An 18,069-nucleotide genomic window follows, 5' to 3' on the forward strand; every position below is an offset into this window, starting at 1 on the left:
GAATCCTCATCGCCGGTGAGGAAAACCTTGGTCAGCGGTCGGTGGAAAAAAATGGAGTACCGGGGGTCACCACAACGACGACCTCAGGGCTGCACCGCGTGGAACAATCGATTTTTGCATTCCACGCGATGCAGGTTCCAGGGTGCTTTGCGAATCGTGCTGGCCAACCACGTGTCCTCGTCCAGGATAACAAACACACCTAGTTGCAGGGGAAAGGCGTTTGAACGTTTCATACACGGTTTCGTTAAGTTTCAGATAGCAAATAAAGCTAAGTACCATGCAAACTCAGCCACTCCCAAAGACCCAAACCATCCTGTCCGTCGAGCAACGCGCTTAGCCCGCGTCGCCCGCGCGGGCGAGCTCGCCGCTCGCCACTTCGCCAGGGTTCCCTGTGAGCCGCGGTTGCCGCGGCCCGCGGCTAGGCGACCAGCCGACGACCTCGTCTCGGTCGTCTCGTCGTCTTCTACCTTACGCGGCAACACATATTCCAGTGCAAGTTCGATTATATACACTTATATATGAGTGGACGTTAGGAGCTCCTTCACCAACCGCCAGTGCAAACCTGGAACGCCGCATCACCAAAGCGGACGCGACACAATGGACGTGCCCTTCTTCGTCGCCTTCTCCGCCATCCTCCTCGTCGGCAGGTACCTCCCCTTCGCGCTCCCGGCGAACGCGCGCGCCGCGCTGGCCGACGACGGCACCGCGGCGCCGCCCGCCCGCGCCGCCAAGTGCGCCATCTCGGTGGCCGTCGCAGGGCTCGTGCTGCTGGTGTCCGTGCAGTGCGGCTCTTCCGCCGGTTCCGGCGGCGGCCATGGCCATCAGCCGCAGCCGCGGCAGTGCCCGGCGGTGGAGGCGAGGGCGCTGTGGCTCAACTCCGCCGCGCTGTTCCTCGGCACGCTCCTCCTCGGTGCCGGATCCGTGGCGCTGCACCCGCGCGCGCCGCCGATCGTCGTGGTCGCCGTCGACCACCTGACCAGGGTCACCGAGACCATCGCGATCACCGCGTTCGCGCACGACCTCTGCATCTTCTTCAAGGTCTCGAAGGTCTAACGAGTCATTAAGCTGAACGATGGCAGCAGCATCAGAATTCATGGCCTATTCCTAACTCTGTAAAACATAGTAGTCCACTGTTGTGGAAGATATTCGTCTGTTTTCACTTTGTAATAATCTTTATGAAAATTACAGGTGACCGTCCCTGATGTGCACTGCCACTGACCAGGTCATAGATGAATTATGCACAGATTATGGAAGGTCACTATCTCCTATAGTCCCACGATCCACCAGATCTGTACTAGTGCAGGAAATTCTGCTCGTATTTTCATATCAAAGCGGCTGTTGGCGGGTCAATAATTTTCTTTTTGGACAACAACGTCTGGCGGCTCAATGATTGTTGGTGGATTAACGGGATGAAAACGTGGCTCCCAGCTTCCAGCGGCCAAATGGTGTTTGGATATGAGGTGCTAAACTTTAACAGTGTCATATCGGATGTTCAGATGCTAATTAGGAGAACTAAACATGAGCTAATTATAAAACTAATTGCAGAACCCTGTGCTAATTCGCGAGACAAATCTATTAAGCCTAATTAATCCATCATTAGCAAATGGTTACTGTAGCACCACATTGTCAAATCATAGACTAATTAGGCTTAATAGATTCGTCTCGCGAATTATACTCCATCTGTGCAATTAGTTTTGTAATTAGCCTATATTTGATACTCCTAATTAGCATCCAAACATCCGATTGGACGGGTGTTAAATATTAACACCCTATTGTCAAACATGCTCTAAGTGTGTGTAACAACTGAACATGTTCGTGGCGAGCGGGAGGAGCCAAGCGTGCCGTGCCCAAATGCAACAAGATGCAGCGGCAACGCGCGCGTCTGACAGCTCCGCTCCGTTCCGGGAGAATCGGGCAGGAAGTTTAAAATTGTTTAAAAAAAGCTGTTTCATGTAAGGAGAAAAATATTCTAACATAACGAGAAAATTGGTTGGGGAGAAAAATGTTCTAACTTTATTAGAAATATTCCAAATTTATAAAAAAATATTTATCGTTGAGGAGCAAAGTATCTAGCTTAATTAGATAAAATATTGAAAAAATGTGTTGGAATAAAAAAGTTTTGCACTCCTAGATCAATCATGCAAACTTGCGAAACAAAAGGTTTTATAGATGGAACAAAACATTACTGATAACGTACCAATATGATAAAGACAAAAAGGTGTTTATAGTGTCTCTGGTCCAACTTTGAGCCCCCTCACATTTTGTCCTGCGTTCGCCCCCCGTTTGTAAACCGCAAACATTAAAATTCAAATGGATAAGATATACCATGTGTTAATAAAAATGCTAAAAAGATCATTAAACATTATAGAAATTTGTGAGATAATTGAATTATATTAGCTAGAAAATAATTTCTTTACAAACAAAATAATCATGGTAAACTAACTAAACACACTTTTTTAATTGACTACATACGTTACATGGACCAAAATACAAAATATGGGCCGAAATAAAACACCCAGGTTGAGTGTGTTAGAGAAAGAATTCGAGCCAAAAGCAGCCCACTAATTGTTTTTTATTAAAAAAATAGGAAAAAGTGTATTTTCATCTTTCAATTATTGTAAAAGTGTGACATTCATCCCTCGTGTTTCATTTGGTGCAAATCAACCATTTAACTATCTAAACTGGTGCATTTAACATCCCAACATTAGTTTAACAATAATTTAGTATCATATAATAGCAGTTTACACCATGCAACCATTTTGCTAATCACTGCTTGGCCACATTTTATATTGAGTCAATCTCAATAATAATTGAGTGTGAATCGGTTCCATTAATTTTTTTTTTGCGGAATAGCTAATTTCATCCTCAAACTATTGCTCAAGGCTCAATTTCGTCTCTGAACTACGAAAACGACCGTTTACTCCTCAGACTCTCAACTACCTCTAATTCATCCTTCTGCTGACGTGGAGCGCCACGCTGGCTCCCCTCGTCATCGTCTAGTCACCTCTGATGGCTAAAGCCTGATCCCCACGGCCCCACCCAAGCGGCCAAGTCCCTGTCACAGTCGCGCGGGGGGGGGGGGGGGGGGGGGGGGGGGGGGGGGGGGGGGGGGGAGGCTTCGGCGCGCCGCCTCCATCTCAACGGCCACGCGGCGCGTGGCTCCGCCGCCCCGTAGGCCGGCGACGCCTCCTCTGTCCGCACAGCTAGGAAGGCACCACCCGCAGGCCTAGCTCCAACCCCGCCGCAGGCTCCCGCACCTCGGTGGCGCTGGCGCGCGGTGCTACAGGCGCATGGCGCGACGGGCCCTTCGACGACGATGGCGAGAAGGAAGAGAAGGCCGCAGATGATGAGGGATGGAAGTAGCGGGGCTAGAGCCGGCGGATCCTGCTTTCCTCGGCCGCGCTCGACAGGTGCTCGTGGAAATGACTGTAAGGCGTCGTCGCGCCTGGTGTTAGTGGAAATGCCACTCGTTGCTGTTGGATTCTTGTTTGCTTCAAATCCTTCTACCAAAATGGCATTTCGATTGCAAAACTAGTGGCAAAATCTATCACAGCGATGCTCAGCTAGTTTGGCTGCTCGGTTGTGCGTGCGTGCCTCTAATTTTGATGAACAAGTGTCCGTAATCAGTTGATGGCCTCTAATTTTTCATGAATGTGCAATTGTGTGCCTAAAGGAGGAACGCCGCCGGGGCTAGCCCAGGAAATCTGGCACTCACTTGGAATTGGATGATTCTTCAGCTTTAAGCAAAACATGGGCGAGCAAAATCTCGGCTTAAATTTCGATGGGGCAAGTTTGGGGCTTTGGGCAAAAACCAAACAACCCATATATATTTTTGACATCAGCACGGAAGGGTAAAAAGGGTATTTAGCCATCAGAGCTGACTGGATGATGACGAGGCGAGCCAGCGTGGCGCTCCACGTCGGCGGAAGGACGAGTTTAAGCCCGTTGAGAAAGTCTGAGGACTAGAATGGTTGTTTTCATAGTTCAGGGATAAAATTGTGGCTTGAGCAAGAGTTTGAGGGCGCAATCGGCTATTCCGCCTAATTTTTTCAAAAAGAATTTATGAAGCATCCAATTTAGAGGATCTATTGAAATTTTCTATGGGCTTTATATTGTCGACTCAACACACTACATCACTAAGCAGTGATTACTGATTAATCAAATAATTATGTGACATAAACCGCTAGTAGATTGCACTAAATCATTATCAGTTTAGTTAGTTAAGAGATTGATTTGCACCGAATGAAACATGAGGGATGAATACCACACTTTTGCAATATTTGAAGATGAAAAATACACTTTTTCAAGAAAAAATAAGAGCGAGCATGGTTGGACACTCATATCGATTCGATTGCTCTTATGTTAGCATTTTTAGGATAGGCAGGGACATGGTATGGACAGCCAAGGCCTATTATTAGTGTAATAAAACACCATACGAATATCGTGTATTTTCATTTTCTTGTGCAATATTATCTGTCCTTTTCAGTGAGAATTGTTTCGAAAGAAAAATGTTACAATCTTTCAACCGAATAAAAATGTATCGGGATTGCTAGTGCCTAGACGTCTGAAAGGGAGCGTTTCTTATCGTAGGACGCCCTTGCTATAATATGTGAATCGCTTTATCTCCTATCCTCCAGGGCTAGCTTTATCTCCTATCCTTGGCCATCACAGCCGGGCAGTGCCATTGAAGCGTGGCAGTGGCCATCCGTTTCGTACATCTCCCCTAGCCGCATGCACCTGAAGACGTTGCGGGTGGAAGAGCGGAGCAGCAACTGACATTCATAACAAGTAGTCGTAGCATTTGAACTTTAACTAAACAATCCCAATAAACGATATCCATGGCTGCAACATTTAGAATAATTATGTAAGATCATTGAAGAAACAAAAAAAATTCAGGTCGTATTTCAACAGTTAAATGAGCCGTGAGTGACTTTTTATGGACTGAGAAATAAAAAGGACGTGGTCAGAGCGCCTATTGGCTCCGCGTATATGCGGACCATAACAATTCTGTAAAACACGCCCCTTTCTCAAAAGCCGAATCTCCAATGATCGAAACTCGATTCCCTGTTTCCCTTTGTCACGACTCACGTCCCTCTCTACATTCTACACCCTTTTGTTTCAAAATTTCCGAAAAACAGTTCCAAGACCCAGTAAAAGCAGCTGAAACCGCGTGAATGCAATGGCTCGGTGCGACCGGCACGGCCTCCGTCCCATGTCTCCGCTACGCAGACAAAACTTCACCCCAGCGTCCCAGCAACACGCTGGGGTTTCAAGCTGAACCTGCCATCCACGGCAACGACTCGTAACTGACCAATGGCTTATAAAAACTGGCTCCCTACCCCACGTCCTCGCAACCACAACCAACAGCCCAAACATCCAAACTTTTCCAAAGCTCCTGGATTGCTGACGATGGCGTTCAACTTCCTCCGTCCGGGAGCTCCCCACGACCAGCCGCTGGTCGACCTCCCCACGGCGAGGTCGGCGATCGCCGTCGCCGTCCTCAACGCCGGCATCACCTCGCTGCCCTACCTTCTACCCTGCCAGTGTGCCGGCGCCGGGAACTCAGAGCAAATGTACTACGACCTCTACCGGCGCGCCAACTTCGCGACGGCCACGCTCGGCGTGGCGCTCCTGGTTGTGGGCACGGCGTTCTCGGCGGCGGTGTTCAGGTCGCCGGCGTGGCCTCCGGTGGTCAAGTGGATGGTCTGGGTCACCAAGGTCTTGACCGGTGTCACCTTGACCTACAGCCTGAGCGTCTTGCATTCCTGTCTTAGGATGTGCGCCCGGCCCCTTTTTGACTGGCTCAGCCATGGTTTTTACAACCATTTTTTTCTTACCGCAGCAATTGTTTTTCTCTGCAACCTTGTGCTCTTTTATTCGGTGTATTGTTCTGAGCTCAGGCGTATAGACAGAGAATAGTGTGTACGACCTTTTGATGAAAAATAGTGTTCCCTTGCTTAGTTCAAGAGCTGTTACCACTTACCACTGAAAATGTAGAGTTCATGAGAACTTGTGTATCAGATACTTGACAAAACGGTAAAAACATTTGCAACAACTTTGTGCAGTAAAAATTGGTATCTCAAGCGAAGTCGGCTACTACATTACTTGATCGGCTACCACATTACTTGATCGGAAATGAAGGGACAATAGGCTTGAACCACAGGCTATACCAGTTGGGCAGATTGTTTTTAGAAAAGCGTCAACGCAAGAATTCTTGAAGCTCTAGTTCCTGTTTCCTCGCTAACTCCTATTTCGGAAGCTCATTTGGTGCTCGGTGCCTTTCTTCACGCTTTTGAATTTCCAAGCATTATGAAACTTCAACCATTTTTAGTGAATCAATTACCAAATAATCGATGGTGAAGTGGAGATCAGAACCACGTCGCAAATGCAGCAACTAATTGTTCGTGATGTTCAATATTGTTTTTCATGTTATACCATTATTTTATTCTTAATGTTTATTTTTTTTGAAGAAAGTAATCATTTGTTTCTATTGTTCAAACATTTATTTGCAAAAGTCACAACTAATTATACCGTATATAATTTTTTTAATAAATATTATCCAAATATAGTCAAGTTTTATCTTGTTTTGAAACTCTTATAGGAAAAAACATAATGGTCCAATCAAAATTTATTTTTAATTGGAATTTAAGATTTATAATTTTTTAGTTTCGAATTCGCATACATGTGGATGATGTCATTATTGTTGTCTTCTACTGCTTACATGCACACCGCCTTGTATTTATCAATGCGCATGTGGCCTTGTTTGGTTCCACAGGACTAAAGTTCAGTCGTGTCACATCGAATGTTTAGATACTAATTAGGAGTATTAAATATAAGTTAATTACAAAACTAATTGCATAAATGAAGGCTAATTCGCGAGACGAATCTATTAAGCTTAATTAGTCCATAATTTGACCATGTGTTGCTATAGTAAATATGTGCTAATTATGGATTAATTAGACTTAATAGATTCGTCTCGCGAATTAGCTATGGTTTATGCAATTAGTTTTATAATTAGGTGATGTTTAGTCCTTCTAATCGGTATCCAAACATCTGATGTGACCCGAACTAAAAATTAATCTATGCACCTCCTAAACATGCGCTTGCGCCATTATTTTGACAGGTACGATGGTCTTTCTCGCTGCTATCTTTATGCGACACAATGAAATTTTGTCGCTGCAAGCTACACGCACAGCGTGACCCCCTTGGCTTCGCCACTTTCTCGGTGTAGCATGTTGGATTTAGGTCCATGTGTGTGGTTCAAGTTGAAAATTTCAAAGTATGTACAACCTTAATTTCATATTGCTAATTTAAGAAGAGGTTGTTTTACTTAAATATGGAGTCTCCTCTCTATACAAGATAGGTGCATATGAGAGAGAAGGAGACCGTTGCTACATGTACGTGCAGACTGTGCGTATTTTCGCGTGAAAAAATCGTGTGACTTGTGACTATTTGTGCGGTTTTTATTTTTTATGCTGAACCTAATTCAATGTGATTGAAACTGCCATTTTAAACAGCAATAAACTGCGTCAATTTCTGCTATTTGATTACAACAGTTTCTGTCATTCGAATGGGCAGTTTCTACTGCTTAATGAGGGAAATTTGATGCGCTATGAGGCCTATAACACCAGGAGACGTCCTGGTTGTAATGCATGCTGTCACACGCTCGTCTCCCCACTCGCGCACTCCATTTTCGCTGTGCTGAACCTCTTGCTGCTGCGCCTCGTCAACCTTTGAATTCGGCGTACACCGGACTTGAAGGAAAATGGGATCTCCGAAACCACTGCCGCGAGACTCCTGCACGGGTCGGCAATCAAGTTTTTGGGCAGCGTCTACACGCTCGTGACCGCTTGGTGATTCTGCAACATCTGCTTCAACACGTTCGATTTCATTCTGCGCGGGATCATTCAGTAATTTCATTGCGTAATCCTGTTCTAGTCAGTATGTTACCTGTTTACATGTGTTATATGCTTGCATTATTTTTTATCTATATGTTTTTCCTCCAAATAAAATCAAGAGGCACATATTTCCAACATAGCATTCCTGGTCATGTAGACGTGTACTTGTGTACATGGTGTTCTCAGCTACGGTGTTCACGTTGCCAACGTGGCCTCCGGTGGTCAAGTCGATGGCTTGGATTAATCAACAAAAGGTATTGACTGCGGTGTCACCTTAACAATTCGCCCTGAGCGCCTCACGTTCTTGTCTTGGATGTAGCCTCACGTTCTTGTCTTGGATGTATGCTAGTTGACAGGGTTCTTTTTTCTGCCTGGTTTTGCCATCATTTTGCCACTGTTTTATTTACTGCAACAGTAATTCATTTGTCCAACCATATGTAGTACTTTCTCCGTTCCAAATTATAAACTTTTTTATACACTTAGATATATATTATGTCTAAATATATATTATGTCTAAATGAATAGTAAAAGTATAAATAAAAAACTCAAAATGATCTATAATTCGAGTGAATAGGTGAAGGGAGTAAAATGAACTTTTTCCTAATTTGAGGCGGAGAGAGTACGTATTAAAGCAGATGGCCTTCATCGTAAGCCTGCCACTGGGAAGGGTATAGACAAAACCACTATTGTTCGTACCCAAATCCAAATATATATTATCCAATCCTCATCCTCTCCATTTCCACCCATATCCAATGAATAATTAATTTTGTACTAGATACTATGTATATCCAATAGATAAATTGTACCTTCCCCATAACCTACCTTTTCCTCGTTTCCAATGGGTATACCCATTTGAGGTAGGTGTGGATTTGCACCTGAATTATGGATACAGCAACAGCCTACTTCACCGTCATGCGAATCTTACAGAGACTTGCAGCGTCTAGCAGAACACTCTGGATTGATCAGCATAAAGCTTAAGACAGATTTAGAGCAGCCTAGTTATGAATTAATCTTGATCCTCTGGTTCCTGTCTCCTTGGAAAATCCTACTCCTATTTCTTGGGAAAACAGAAACATGTCGCAAAGCTAGCAATGAGCGATCTTCATAAGGTAACATCGTCGTTGGGGTTTCTTCTGCATTCGACAGCATGTGCAACAAGACAACAGATCCAACCGTGTCGACAACCAATGATCCATATCAACAAGAGAAAACTCAGCACGTGAAGTAACTGATCAATCAGGCGTGGATTTGTCCCCAGGATGCGATTGACCAATCCATTTTGCCGCATCTTCCGGCGGACCCAGGAACGCGAGGTAGCTTTGCTCATGTAGCACTGGGGCATTTGCAGCAGTGCAGCACGATTAACATACAGCTCCTTATGCTTGTAGAATCTGGGGCTTCCTATCAGCTCGCATTCAATTTCAAGCACCTCCAAATTCACAAAGAAAACCCTGATTTTTGAAACCAACAACAGTACAACACACAGCAGGTTAAATAACTGAGGATGCTGAGTTTATTTGTACAAAGCGATAAATCGGCAGGCTTGGAAATTAACGATGATCAGGATGTATTATACTCCCAAATATGTTCGAGTGAACATACACACAGGCATGGAAGTTTCTTCTGCATTCGAAATCATGTTCAACAAGACAACAGATCCAACCGTGGCCACAGCAAAAATTCCAGCCACGATCCATGAACAGTACGGCACTATATCAACGACAGAAGATTCAGCACGCGAAGTAACTGATCAATCAGGCGTGGATTTGTCCCCAGGATGGGATTGACCACTCCATTTCGCTGCATCTTCCGGTGGACCCAGGACCCTGAAGTAATTTTGCCCAGGTCGTGGCACTGGGAGATATCTAGCAACCTCGATATACAGTTGTAACAGTCCCTTGTGCTTTAGTCCAAGCTCGTGAAATCTGGGGCTTCCTATCAGCTCGCATTCCAGTTGAAGCACCTCCAGGCTCACAAAGGAAACCCTGAATTTTGAAGCCAAAAACACACTGCAGGTTAAATAACAGAGGATGCTGATTTTATAGTCCAAAGCGATAAATCGGTAGGCCTTGGAATTAACGATGATAAGGATGTGTTATACTCCCCAAGATGTGCAAATGCGCATGCGCGCGCACTCAGGCAAGGATAAATTATTTCTGTCTTGCATAAGTTCAATATTGTATAACTACAATATTATTCAAGTGGAGATGAAAGCACATCCAGCTTCAAACACTTTAAATAGTACCTAGCATTAATAAAACCAAGAAGGTGCCATAAAACTTTACATCCGGTCAAGTAATCTATTTGAGAGGATAAGAGCCCATACCTGTAACCCATGCGGGTGTCGCAGTTGGACAAGAGGATGCGAACTATTGAACCATTGCGGAGCCGGTTACCCGCAACCAGGGGGTCCATGTCAGGAAAGAGAAGGGCGTGCTCCTGGTAGACACCATCGGAAAGCAAAACGCAATACGTGCTGAACTCTTGTTGCCGCAGTCATGAGACATCAACCACTTGCATCACTGGCTGCTGCTCAACTGCCATTTTACCCACCAACATTGCCACTACCGCGCCCTGAGTAAGGTGCCACTTCAAATCTTGACCACTTGAATAGGATGCATTATCTGGTTGAGCATAATTGGGCAGTGATCCATGATATGGTTCACCACATTTAATCTGGACCCCATAAGGTTTTCCAACACTGCAGAGCTCATATGCTTTTGGGCTTCCAATCAGCTCACACTCTGCTTGAAGTACTTCAAGTTGGACAACACTGACCATACTGATTTCAGAAGTAAGCATGACAGAAGGAAAATTGGTAAGTGAAGTACTTGTGATTCGTTAGCCTAGTAGTGCTCCAACCAATCTAAATCATATCATAAACATATTCCTCATATTTAAGTGTGATATGCTTCATGCTCTACCATAAAACACTTTTCAAGAAATAAACCCAGTTATGAAAGATCTTTAATAATCAGCAAGAACCATAACTCAAGAAAATATTTTTATTAAACTGAGCACGACACTCCTTCAAATGCTGTGACATTGAGTTGGGGAACTTATAGATGAGTAATAACTAATAAAAGAGCATTCGACCAAAAGTAAGTTGGCACTCAGTTTAAACTATACAGCCTAAAAAAATCACTTTAAGAAAATTAAGAAATCCATTTATCCCAATCAAAGGATAGCTAACAGTGACAGACACTATTGCTTGTTTTTCTACTTTAATAATATAATATGGACCCGTTGACCAAATGCAGTTTCTAAGTGATCAGCCTTATGGCAAAGAAAACCAAGAGCTCTGGCAAATACATGTGACACTGCCTTGAGTGTTAGTCCTTCTGCATAAACTACACCCGAGAACACTTCCAGTGGGCAAACTTGTCTTTTCATAGCAAATTTGACACCGTTAAGTCGTCTTCACAGAACACGGGCAAACTCTCTTCGGTTTGAAAAAGCAGGGGTAAAATCACAAAGTTGAAAACACGAGGGCAAAATCACCATTTCACTTCAAAGCAGGGGCATGAACGCAATAGCCCCGTATCTTTAACCTGGACCATTGACTATAAAAGAACTGTTTCCATTGGTCATATGCACACAGTGTAATTAGATTCTTGAGGAAAAATATGCTCATAGTATACTAACAACTGCCTTTATTGTCCTTTACATACAAAAGATAGCAGTCAAAGTTTCATATTATTGATTAGGTCAATGTCCAAAACGTCATACATTTATGAACAGAGAGACTACAATATACTACCCAGCCCCTCCCTGAAATTACCAGGCACCAAAACAATGCTTATGGCTCAGGAAGAGTTCTAGTGTCAACAGTGAACACGCAAACCTACCTAGATGGAACACAAGTAGTATAAGAATGTTGCTGCAATATTAATTCAGTTAGAGAAAACTAAATGTGATACGCCATCACTATTGTTGTATATGAGCTATATATCTGTACACAAGGTAACTAATAAATGTATTGTGAACCATCTAAGTGATAGCCAGAAACCTCAAACATCCGCTCTATATTGCACAAGGACCCAATTGCGGAACAGGTAAAGATTCTCACCCAGGACTCTGAAGGGTATTGCATATGAACTCGAGGAGGCAGACTATTGTGCCCATCTGGAGGTGACTGTTGTTGACCAGCCAGTTCAGGTGGGATGCTAGTGTAGCATTCTGTGTGTGCACACCATCAGAGAGGACCAGATGGAATTTCTCAAGCTTTCCCAGCCCTGACCTCATCACACTGACCACCTGCATCACAGGCTACTGCAACATCGCCACCGTCCCCCTTGTCAGAAGCTGTTTCAAGCCTTGCCCAGCAGAATAGGCTCCAGTGTTCAGTATGGAAGAACTGGACGCTAATTGAGGATTCAATTCTTCATGCTTGCCTTCCCAGTGGGCGGGCTGGTACAGTTTGGGATTCCCAATTGTCACCCATTTAGACTGCAGCACTTCAAGTTCTTTTGGGATTATGAGCCTGAATTCCAGAGATAGCATACAAAATGTAAATAACAGATGATCGTGAGTTTATTGGATTGGCAATACTCAATACATAGAACAGCAAATCTAAATGATGTGTGCCTTCAACCATTTTGTTACCTTGTTAATTAGCTTTAGAGAAAGCCATGGTTATAGGAATAACTTTGTTCTACACAAGGTCAGTCTTATAAGCAATAATAAGAAGGAGATGATTTAGGGAAATTGACCATAAAACTGCTTCAGTTGTTAGAACATGGGCATCACATCTCCAGGATCACTTTCCACCAATATGGCTACTTATGTTGTTAAAGAAAGAACAGGCCCAAAGTTTGAGCGTGAGTACAAACCGAAGTATTGGAAGTAAGAATTGAAGTCATAACATAATAAACAGGAAAGGAAAAAAAATACTGTTCTAGATTCAAGTATTGTAGTTGATATTTTATTATACTATGAAAACTTAATTTTCGAAGACATGACATAAATTGTCTACAAGCCATCAAAGGCTTTGAATGAACTAACGTAAATTTACCACACCAGCCAGTGCTAATGAACTTAAAGCATAAAAAATCATTTGAAAACAGTAAGAGATGCCACGAGGCAGTCAACAGGGAATATATCAATTATCAAATGAACACTGAACAGACAGAATCAATTAAATGGCCCCCTTCAGAGCCCTGCAACTTACTGCGTATCTACAGATGAAACGAGTAGTATCTACCAGATGTACTGCATCAATTGTTTGTTCTGCTGAAATCAATACCAGAGTGTTTACTGCTTGAGGAGGGAATACAAACCAAACCACTATTCCGAATCACGCACTACCTTTGCTAGAAGCACAATGTTTATCAGTGCAGTCTCCTATTGTTACCAGGATTCGACAGCAAGGAACCCCAAACCGAACCTCCCCCCACGCAACGCAACTCTCGCTCAACTGCACACCAACCAGAATGCAGGAAAATCACGGGGCACCACCTCACCTCATGGTTCGTCACCAGAATCTTCAGTGTATGATTCCCATTACGCCATAGAGACTCCAAATCGAATTGTTCACCGAAAACCAAACGATCCGAGAGAGTGGGAAGCGACGCGCACCTCTTACGCACTTGCACTCTGAACATGAAGTCGGGGAAGCGGACCACGGCGCCCTTGCGCATCCTCACGGCGGCTGGCGAGGCTGCGACGTCGGGGAGGAGAGCGCCGCAGATGAAGTGGTCGCCGTCGGAGAGCACCATAGCGCGCCATCCTGATCCCGGCGCGTCCGGCCACGGGCGCAAGTCCGCCACCTGCAGCACCAGCGGCACCCCCGCCGCCGGCACCGCCGGCGGGTCCTCCCAGATGGCCGCCACCGTGCCCCTCGAAAGCTGCACCTCCATGCCTCCACTGACCCTTCTGGAAGGTTCCGGAAGCGGCGCGTGGAGCGCGGCGTGGCGGAGAGAAATGGTTCGCTTGTGTGGAGCGGCGCCGCGGCGGTGTCTGGCCTTGTGGGGATGTTCCTTTCCTTTTTCAGTTTGGAGAGGACGCGGGGTTCTTCTTGTAGAGAGAGGCCAGTCCGGTCGGGTCAGCCAGTTCGGCCCACCACGGGAGAGATAGAGCAGCCCGGAGCCCAGCACCAAAACCCAGCACAGGAAATCAACAGCCCAACTTTATGAGAAAATGATTAGCCCTGTTTTCTTTGTTTTCTGTTTTCCTTTTTCATGTAATCTTTGTGATTAGTTTGTAACAATTGTACCATCATTGTATTCATCTAACTCAACAACTTCAATGAAGATAGAAATTTTTTAAAAAATTGTGGTAAAAACTATAAATTATTGAGAGAATAAGGAAAAATGTTTTGAGAAAATATCTGAAGAAGAGAAACAATATTTATTCTAGTAAAACTAAATTTATTCCACGGACGAAGAAAAATAATAGGAGAACAAAGAAAAATGTTCCGTGCAAAAAATAAATATGCACAAAAGAAAAAACAATGTCCAAAGAAACCACCATTCGAGTTTCTACTACATTCTAGAGCATGTTTACCGAGCTAAAGGTTCAACCATGCCCACAATCAGCACACCTGCCATGATCCATGAACAGCATGGCGCTATTTCCGCAACTAAGAAAAACAAAATTCAACACATGGAGCAAACATCAATAGGACATGGCTAACCGCAAAAGTCCAACACGGTCTATGTTCCATGCCTTCGCTACACGGACAAAACTCACCTAGCATCCCATTCCTAGCCACATTCCATTCCCATCCACGCACTGCGAACTCATTCTAAACCTGCCATTCCACAACGACAACTCGTAACTGAGTGCTAGGGTAGATAAAGGGGCTCAAGACCCCCTACCTCACCAGAAACAATGGATACCTTTATAAAGACTGCTTTCTTCTTAAAAGAGAAAAAGGAAAAAGACCCTTACGCTCCAAGGCTACATTTATGTTCCTATCATCGGATGTATGCCAGGTTTTGACATTGTTTTTACCACTATTTTTTACTGTAATAGTAATTTCGTTTGCGTAACACTACATACTTTTATTTGTTTTAGAGTTCAAAACTCAGGGACATTAATATAAAAGTGTGTACAATATTTCAAAAAAAAATAATGTTCACTTCTAGTAAGTTCAAGAGCCGTTAAAAAAATTTGTAAGGTTCCTTGTGGTGAAACATTCCCACTAAGGCTCGAGTCCTCGACTTAGCATTGGCGTTTGCATTTTTCTGGATTAATTTTAGAATTTAACTAGCTCTATTTTTCAGTGGTAGGTGACATGCCCATTGATAGCAAGGCGCCAATGGTGACTTCGTCAATCTCGAGAATTTGCTGGCTCAGTCTCTCGGAGGTGCTTATACAGGAATGGTTGCATACGTGTATTCATAGAGTTGAGTGTATGTATATTTGTGAGCATTTGCGTCTGTACTGTATTTCGCAAAAAAAATGTAAAAGTCCGCTTTCTTTCTGAATGGTGGCTCACATGCGTCTACTGCCCCCAGACCGACCAGGATAAAGTCCGCTTTCTTTCTGAACTTCATGATGTTAGGAATGGTTGCACAGGCAAGTGGATGGTATGTGGCGACTTTAACCTTATCTACAAAGCTGAAGACAAAAATAACTCTCACCTTGACAGAAGGATGATGGGTCGCTTTAGATGCTTCCTTGATGATCTTGAACTTTAGGAGCTACATTTACACGGTTGTTTGTTTACCTGGAGCAATGAAAGGGCCGACCCAAGAATGAAAAAAATTGACAGAGTTTTCATGTACAAAGATTGGGCGTCTCTCTACACAGACCAGTCTACAAGCCCTTTCATCACAATGCTTAGATCATGCACCTCTCCTCCTGCAAACCGATTGTGTCCCCAAAGCTTTCAAACGCTTTCGGTTTGAATCAATTTGGCCGAAGTATGAGGGCTACATGCAGATGGTTGAGCAGGCATAGATGTGCCCACCCCCTGGCCTGAATCAGATGCATTTCGGACCCTCGATCATAAGCTTCGCAACACGGCAGTCGCACTAAAAAAATGGAGCACTAAGCATGTTGGTAGTGTCTGGCTACATATAGCAATTGCCAAAGAGTTGGTACTTAGATTCAATGTTGCCTAGGAATCCAGGACACTAGCACGTCATGAAAGAACCCTTCGCAACAAGATGAAACTCAAATGCCTTGACCTTGCCTCACTACTCATGACCCTCATTCGCCAAAGATCACGTATAATTTTCCTGGCGGAAGGGGCCATGAACACAAAGCTCTTTCGCATGCAAGCATGCCATCGCAGTAGAAAAATTACATCCACTCGTTCAAACTAGGGGACCTAGACATTATACATGAAGAACCTAAAGCTGAGGCAGTTTTCCAACACTTTGAGGACATCCTTGGGATATCTCACATGACAACGGTTTCCTTGGATTTTCAGCGTTTGGGTATTCCTTCTGTTGATATGACCCATACAGACTTTTGCTTCTCAGAGGAGGTTTGGTGAACGATCCAAGATTTGCCACTTGACAAGGTACCAAGTCCTGATGGATTTACATGTTTATTTTATAAAATAACTTGGCCAATCATCAAACACGACATAATGCGTGCCTTTCACACTTTATGGACTCTGGATAGCCGCAGTCTCTACCTTCTAAACTAGGCATACATGGTTCTCATCCGAAAGAAGGCAGACGCTCTACGAGTTGGAGACTACCGCCCATTAGCTTGATACACAGCTTCTCCAAACTCTTCACTAAGGTCCTGGCTAACAGATTGGCACCCAAACTACAGAACCTGGTTCAGCTAAATCAAAGTGCATTCATACAAGGTCGCCTTTTGCATGACAACTTTCGAGCAGTACAACTATCAGCTAAGTTACTTCACCGTTGCAAGGTACCATGCGCTTTGATCAAACTTGACATCTCCAAGGCATTTGATTCCGTAGACTGGACATTCATGCTTCAAATTCTAAAACACATGGGCTTCATGAGACGTTGGCTCAATTGGATTAGCGTGATCCTCTCCACAGCTAGCACCAGAATCATTGTCAATGGAGCACCAGGAATGAAAATTTGTCATGCCAGGGGTCTAAGGCAGGGAGATCCACTCTCTCCCATGCTCTTTGTTCTCGCAATGGAAGTCCTAAATTCCATGATCAACCTGGCAGATACAGAAGGTGTTCTGCCCCCCTTGGGCAACAACAACATACAACAACGTACATATCTCTATGCCAATGATGTTGATTGTTTCTGTCTCCATTGCAGCAAGACTTGGTGGCCACCGAAGTCATCCTGGATGTTTTTGGGGGTGCTTCTAGTTTACACACAAACCTACAGAAGTGCCTCATCTCTCTTATTCAATGCGATCTCCAGGATACAGTTATGCTGTTACAATTCTTCCCAGGTCGTCTTCAAGCTTTCCCATATAGGTATTTGGGAATTCCACTGTCTCCACAAAGACTGCATAAGAAAGACCTTGTACCCCTAATTGACAAGATAAGCGAAGGTCTACCAACGTGGAAAGCAAAGTTGATGAGTAAGGCCGGTCGTGCGGTAATGGTAAGGTCAAGATGTTGGCTGTCCCTATCCACACAGCCATAGCAATTTCTATATCTCCATGGGTCATCAAGTGCATTGATAAATGAAGAAGACATTTTCTGTGGAATGGAGCTGCAATGGTTGCGGGGGGCAAATGCCTCCTGGCTTGGCCAAAGGTATGCTGACCCGCTGAACTTGGAGGTCTTGGATCACAAACTTGCAGATCATGGGTTATGCTCTCCGAATGCGTTGGCTGTGGTTAAAGAAGACGGACAATGCTAGATCCTTGGCTGCCCTACCAGACACTGTCGAACCCATTGTCACAGCCATGTTCTTTTACTCCACATCCATGCAAGTCGGAGACGGGAAACTAACGTTATTCTGGATTGATAGGTGGATCGATAGTCGCTAAATTGTTGAAATTGCTCCTTGCTTATATCAAGCAATAGGCCCTAGAACATGGAAAAGGAGAACCGACAGAAGCTGGGTCAAAGACATTACTGGAGCTCTCACGGTCCAAGTCTTGCTGAACTACCTGAACATCTGGGAGAGATTGAGATTGATCACACTTGTTTATAATGTCCAGGACAGGATACTTTGAAAATGGATAGGAGATCACAGCTTCTCCACGGCTCCAGCATATAGAGCTTTCTTTATTGGACAGCATGCCATCTCTGGAGCAAAAATTCTTT

At 44.3% G+C, this 18,069-nt stretch overlaps 3 protein-coding genes across 3 annotated transcripts; 2 read left to right on the forward strand and 1 right to left on the reverse strand.

The window, feature by feature from the left end:
* The first annotated feature begins 392 nt into the window (after positions 1-392).
* On the forward strand, positions 393-1,208 carry LOC140223137 (uncharacterized). Its single transcript, XM_072294644.1, has one exon. It carries the CDS (start codon positions 598-600, stop codon positions 1,051-1,053), a length of 456 nt encoding a protein of 151 aa, XP_072150745.1. The 5' UTR covers positions 393-597; the 3' UTR covers positions 1,054-1,208.
* A 4,159-nt stretch (positions 1,209-5,367) lies between these two features.
* On the forward strand, positions 5,368-5,966 carry LOC140223113 (uncharacterized). The gene has a single exon (XM_072294585.1). The coding sequence runs from the start codon at positions 5,410-5,412 to the stop codon at positions 5,917-5,919; it is 510 nt and encodes a 169-aa protein (XP_072150686.1). The 5' UTR covers positions 5,368-5,409; the 3' UTR covers positions 5,920-5,966.
* Positions 5,967-9,370: 3,404 nt separating this feature from the next.
* On the reverse strand, positions 9,371-13,871 carry LOC117860046 (replication protein A 70 kDa DNA-binding subunit C-like). Its single transcript, XM_072294662.1, has 4 exons — positions 13,476-13,871; positions 11,968-12,381; positions 10,225-10,680; positions 9,371-9,883 (listed from the first exon to the last, which is right to left on the reverse strand). The coding sequence occupies exons 1-2, from the start codon at positions 13,754-13,756 to the stop codon at positions 12,168-12,170; spliced, it is 495 nt and encodes a 164-aa protein (XP_072150763.1). The 5' UTR covers positions 13,757-13,871; the 3' UTR covers positions 9,371-9,883; positions 10,225-10,680; positions 11,968-12,167.
* Positions 13,872-18,069: the final 4,198 nt, after the last annotated feature.

The sequence above is a fragment of the Setaria viridis genome, chromosome 6, assembly GCF_005286985.2.
Source record: "Setaria viridis chromosome 6, Setaria_viridis_v4.0, whole genome shotgun sequence".
Taxonomy (NCBI): Eukaryota; Viridiplantae; Streptophyta; class Magnoliopsida; order Poales; family Poaceae; genus Setaria; species Setaria viridis.

Coding starts and splice junctions, on each gene's coding strand:
- LOC117860046 (XM_072294662.1), bottom strand. CDS start 13,756: ATGGAGGTGCAGCTTTCGAGGGGCACGGTGGCGGCCATCTGGGAGGAC. Junction 12,382..13,475: donor AGAGTGCAAGTGCGTAAGAG/GTGCGCGTCGCT, acceptor TCTGGAATTCAG/GCTCATAATCCCAAAAGAAC.
- LOC140223113 (XM_072294585.1), top strand. CDS start 5,410: ATGGCGTTCAACTTCCTCCGTCCGGGAGCTCCCCACGACCAGCCGCTG.
- LOC140223137 (XM_072294644.1), top strand. CDS start 598: ATGGACGTGCCCTTCTTCGTCGCCTTCTCCGCCATCCTCCTCGTCGGC.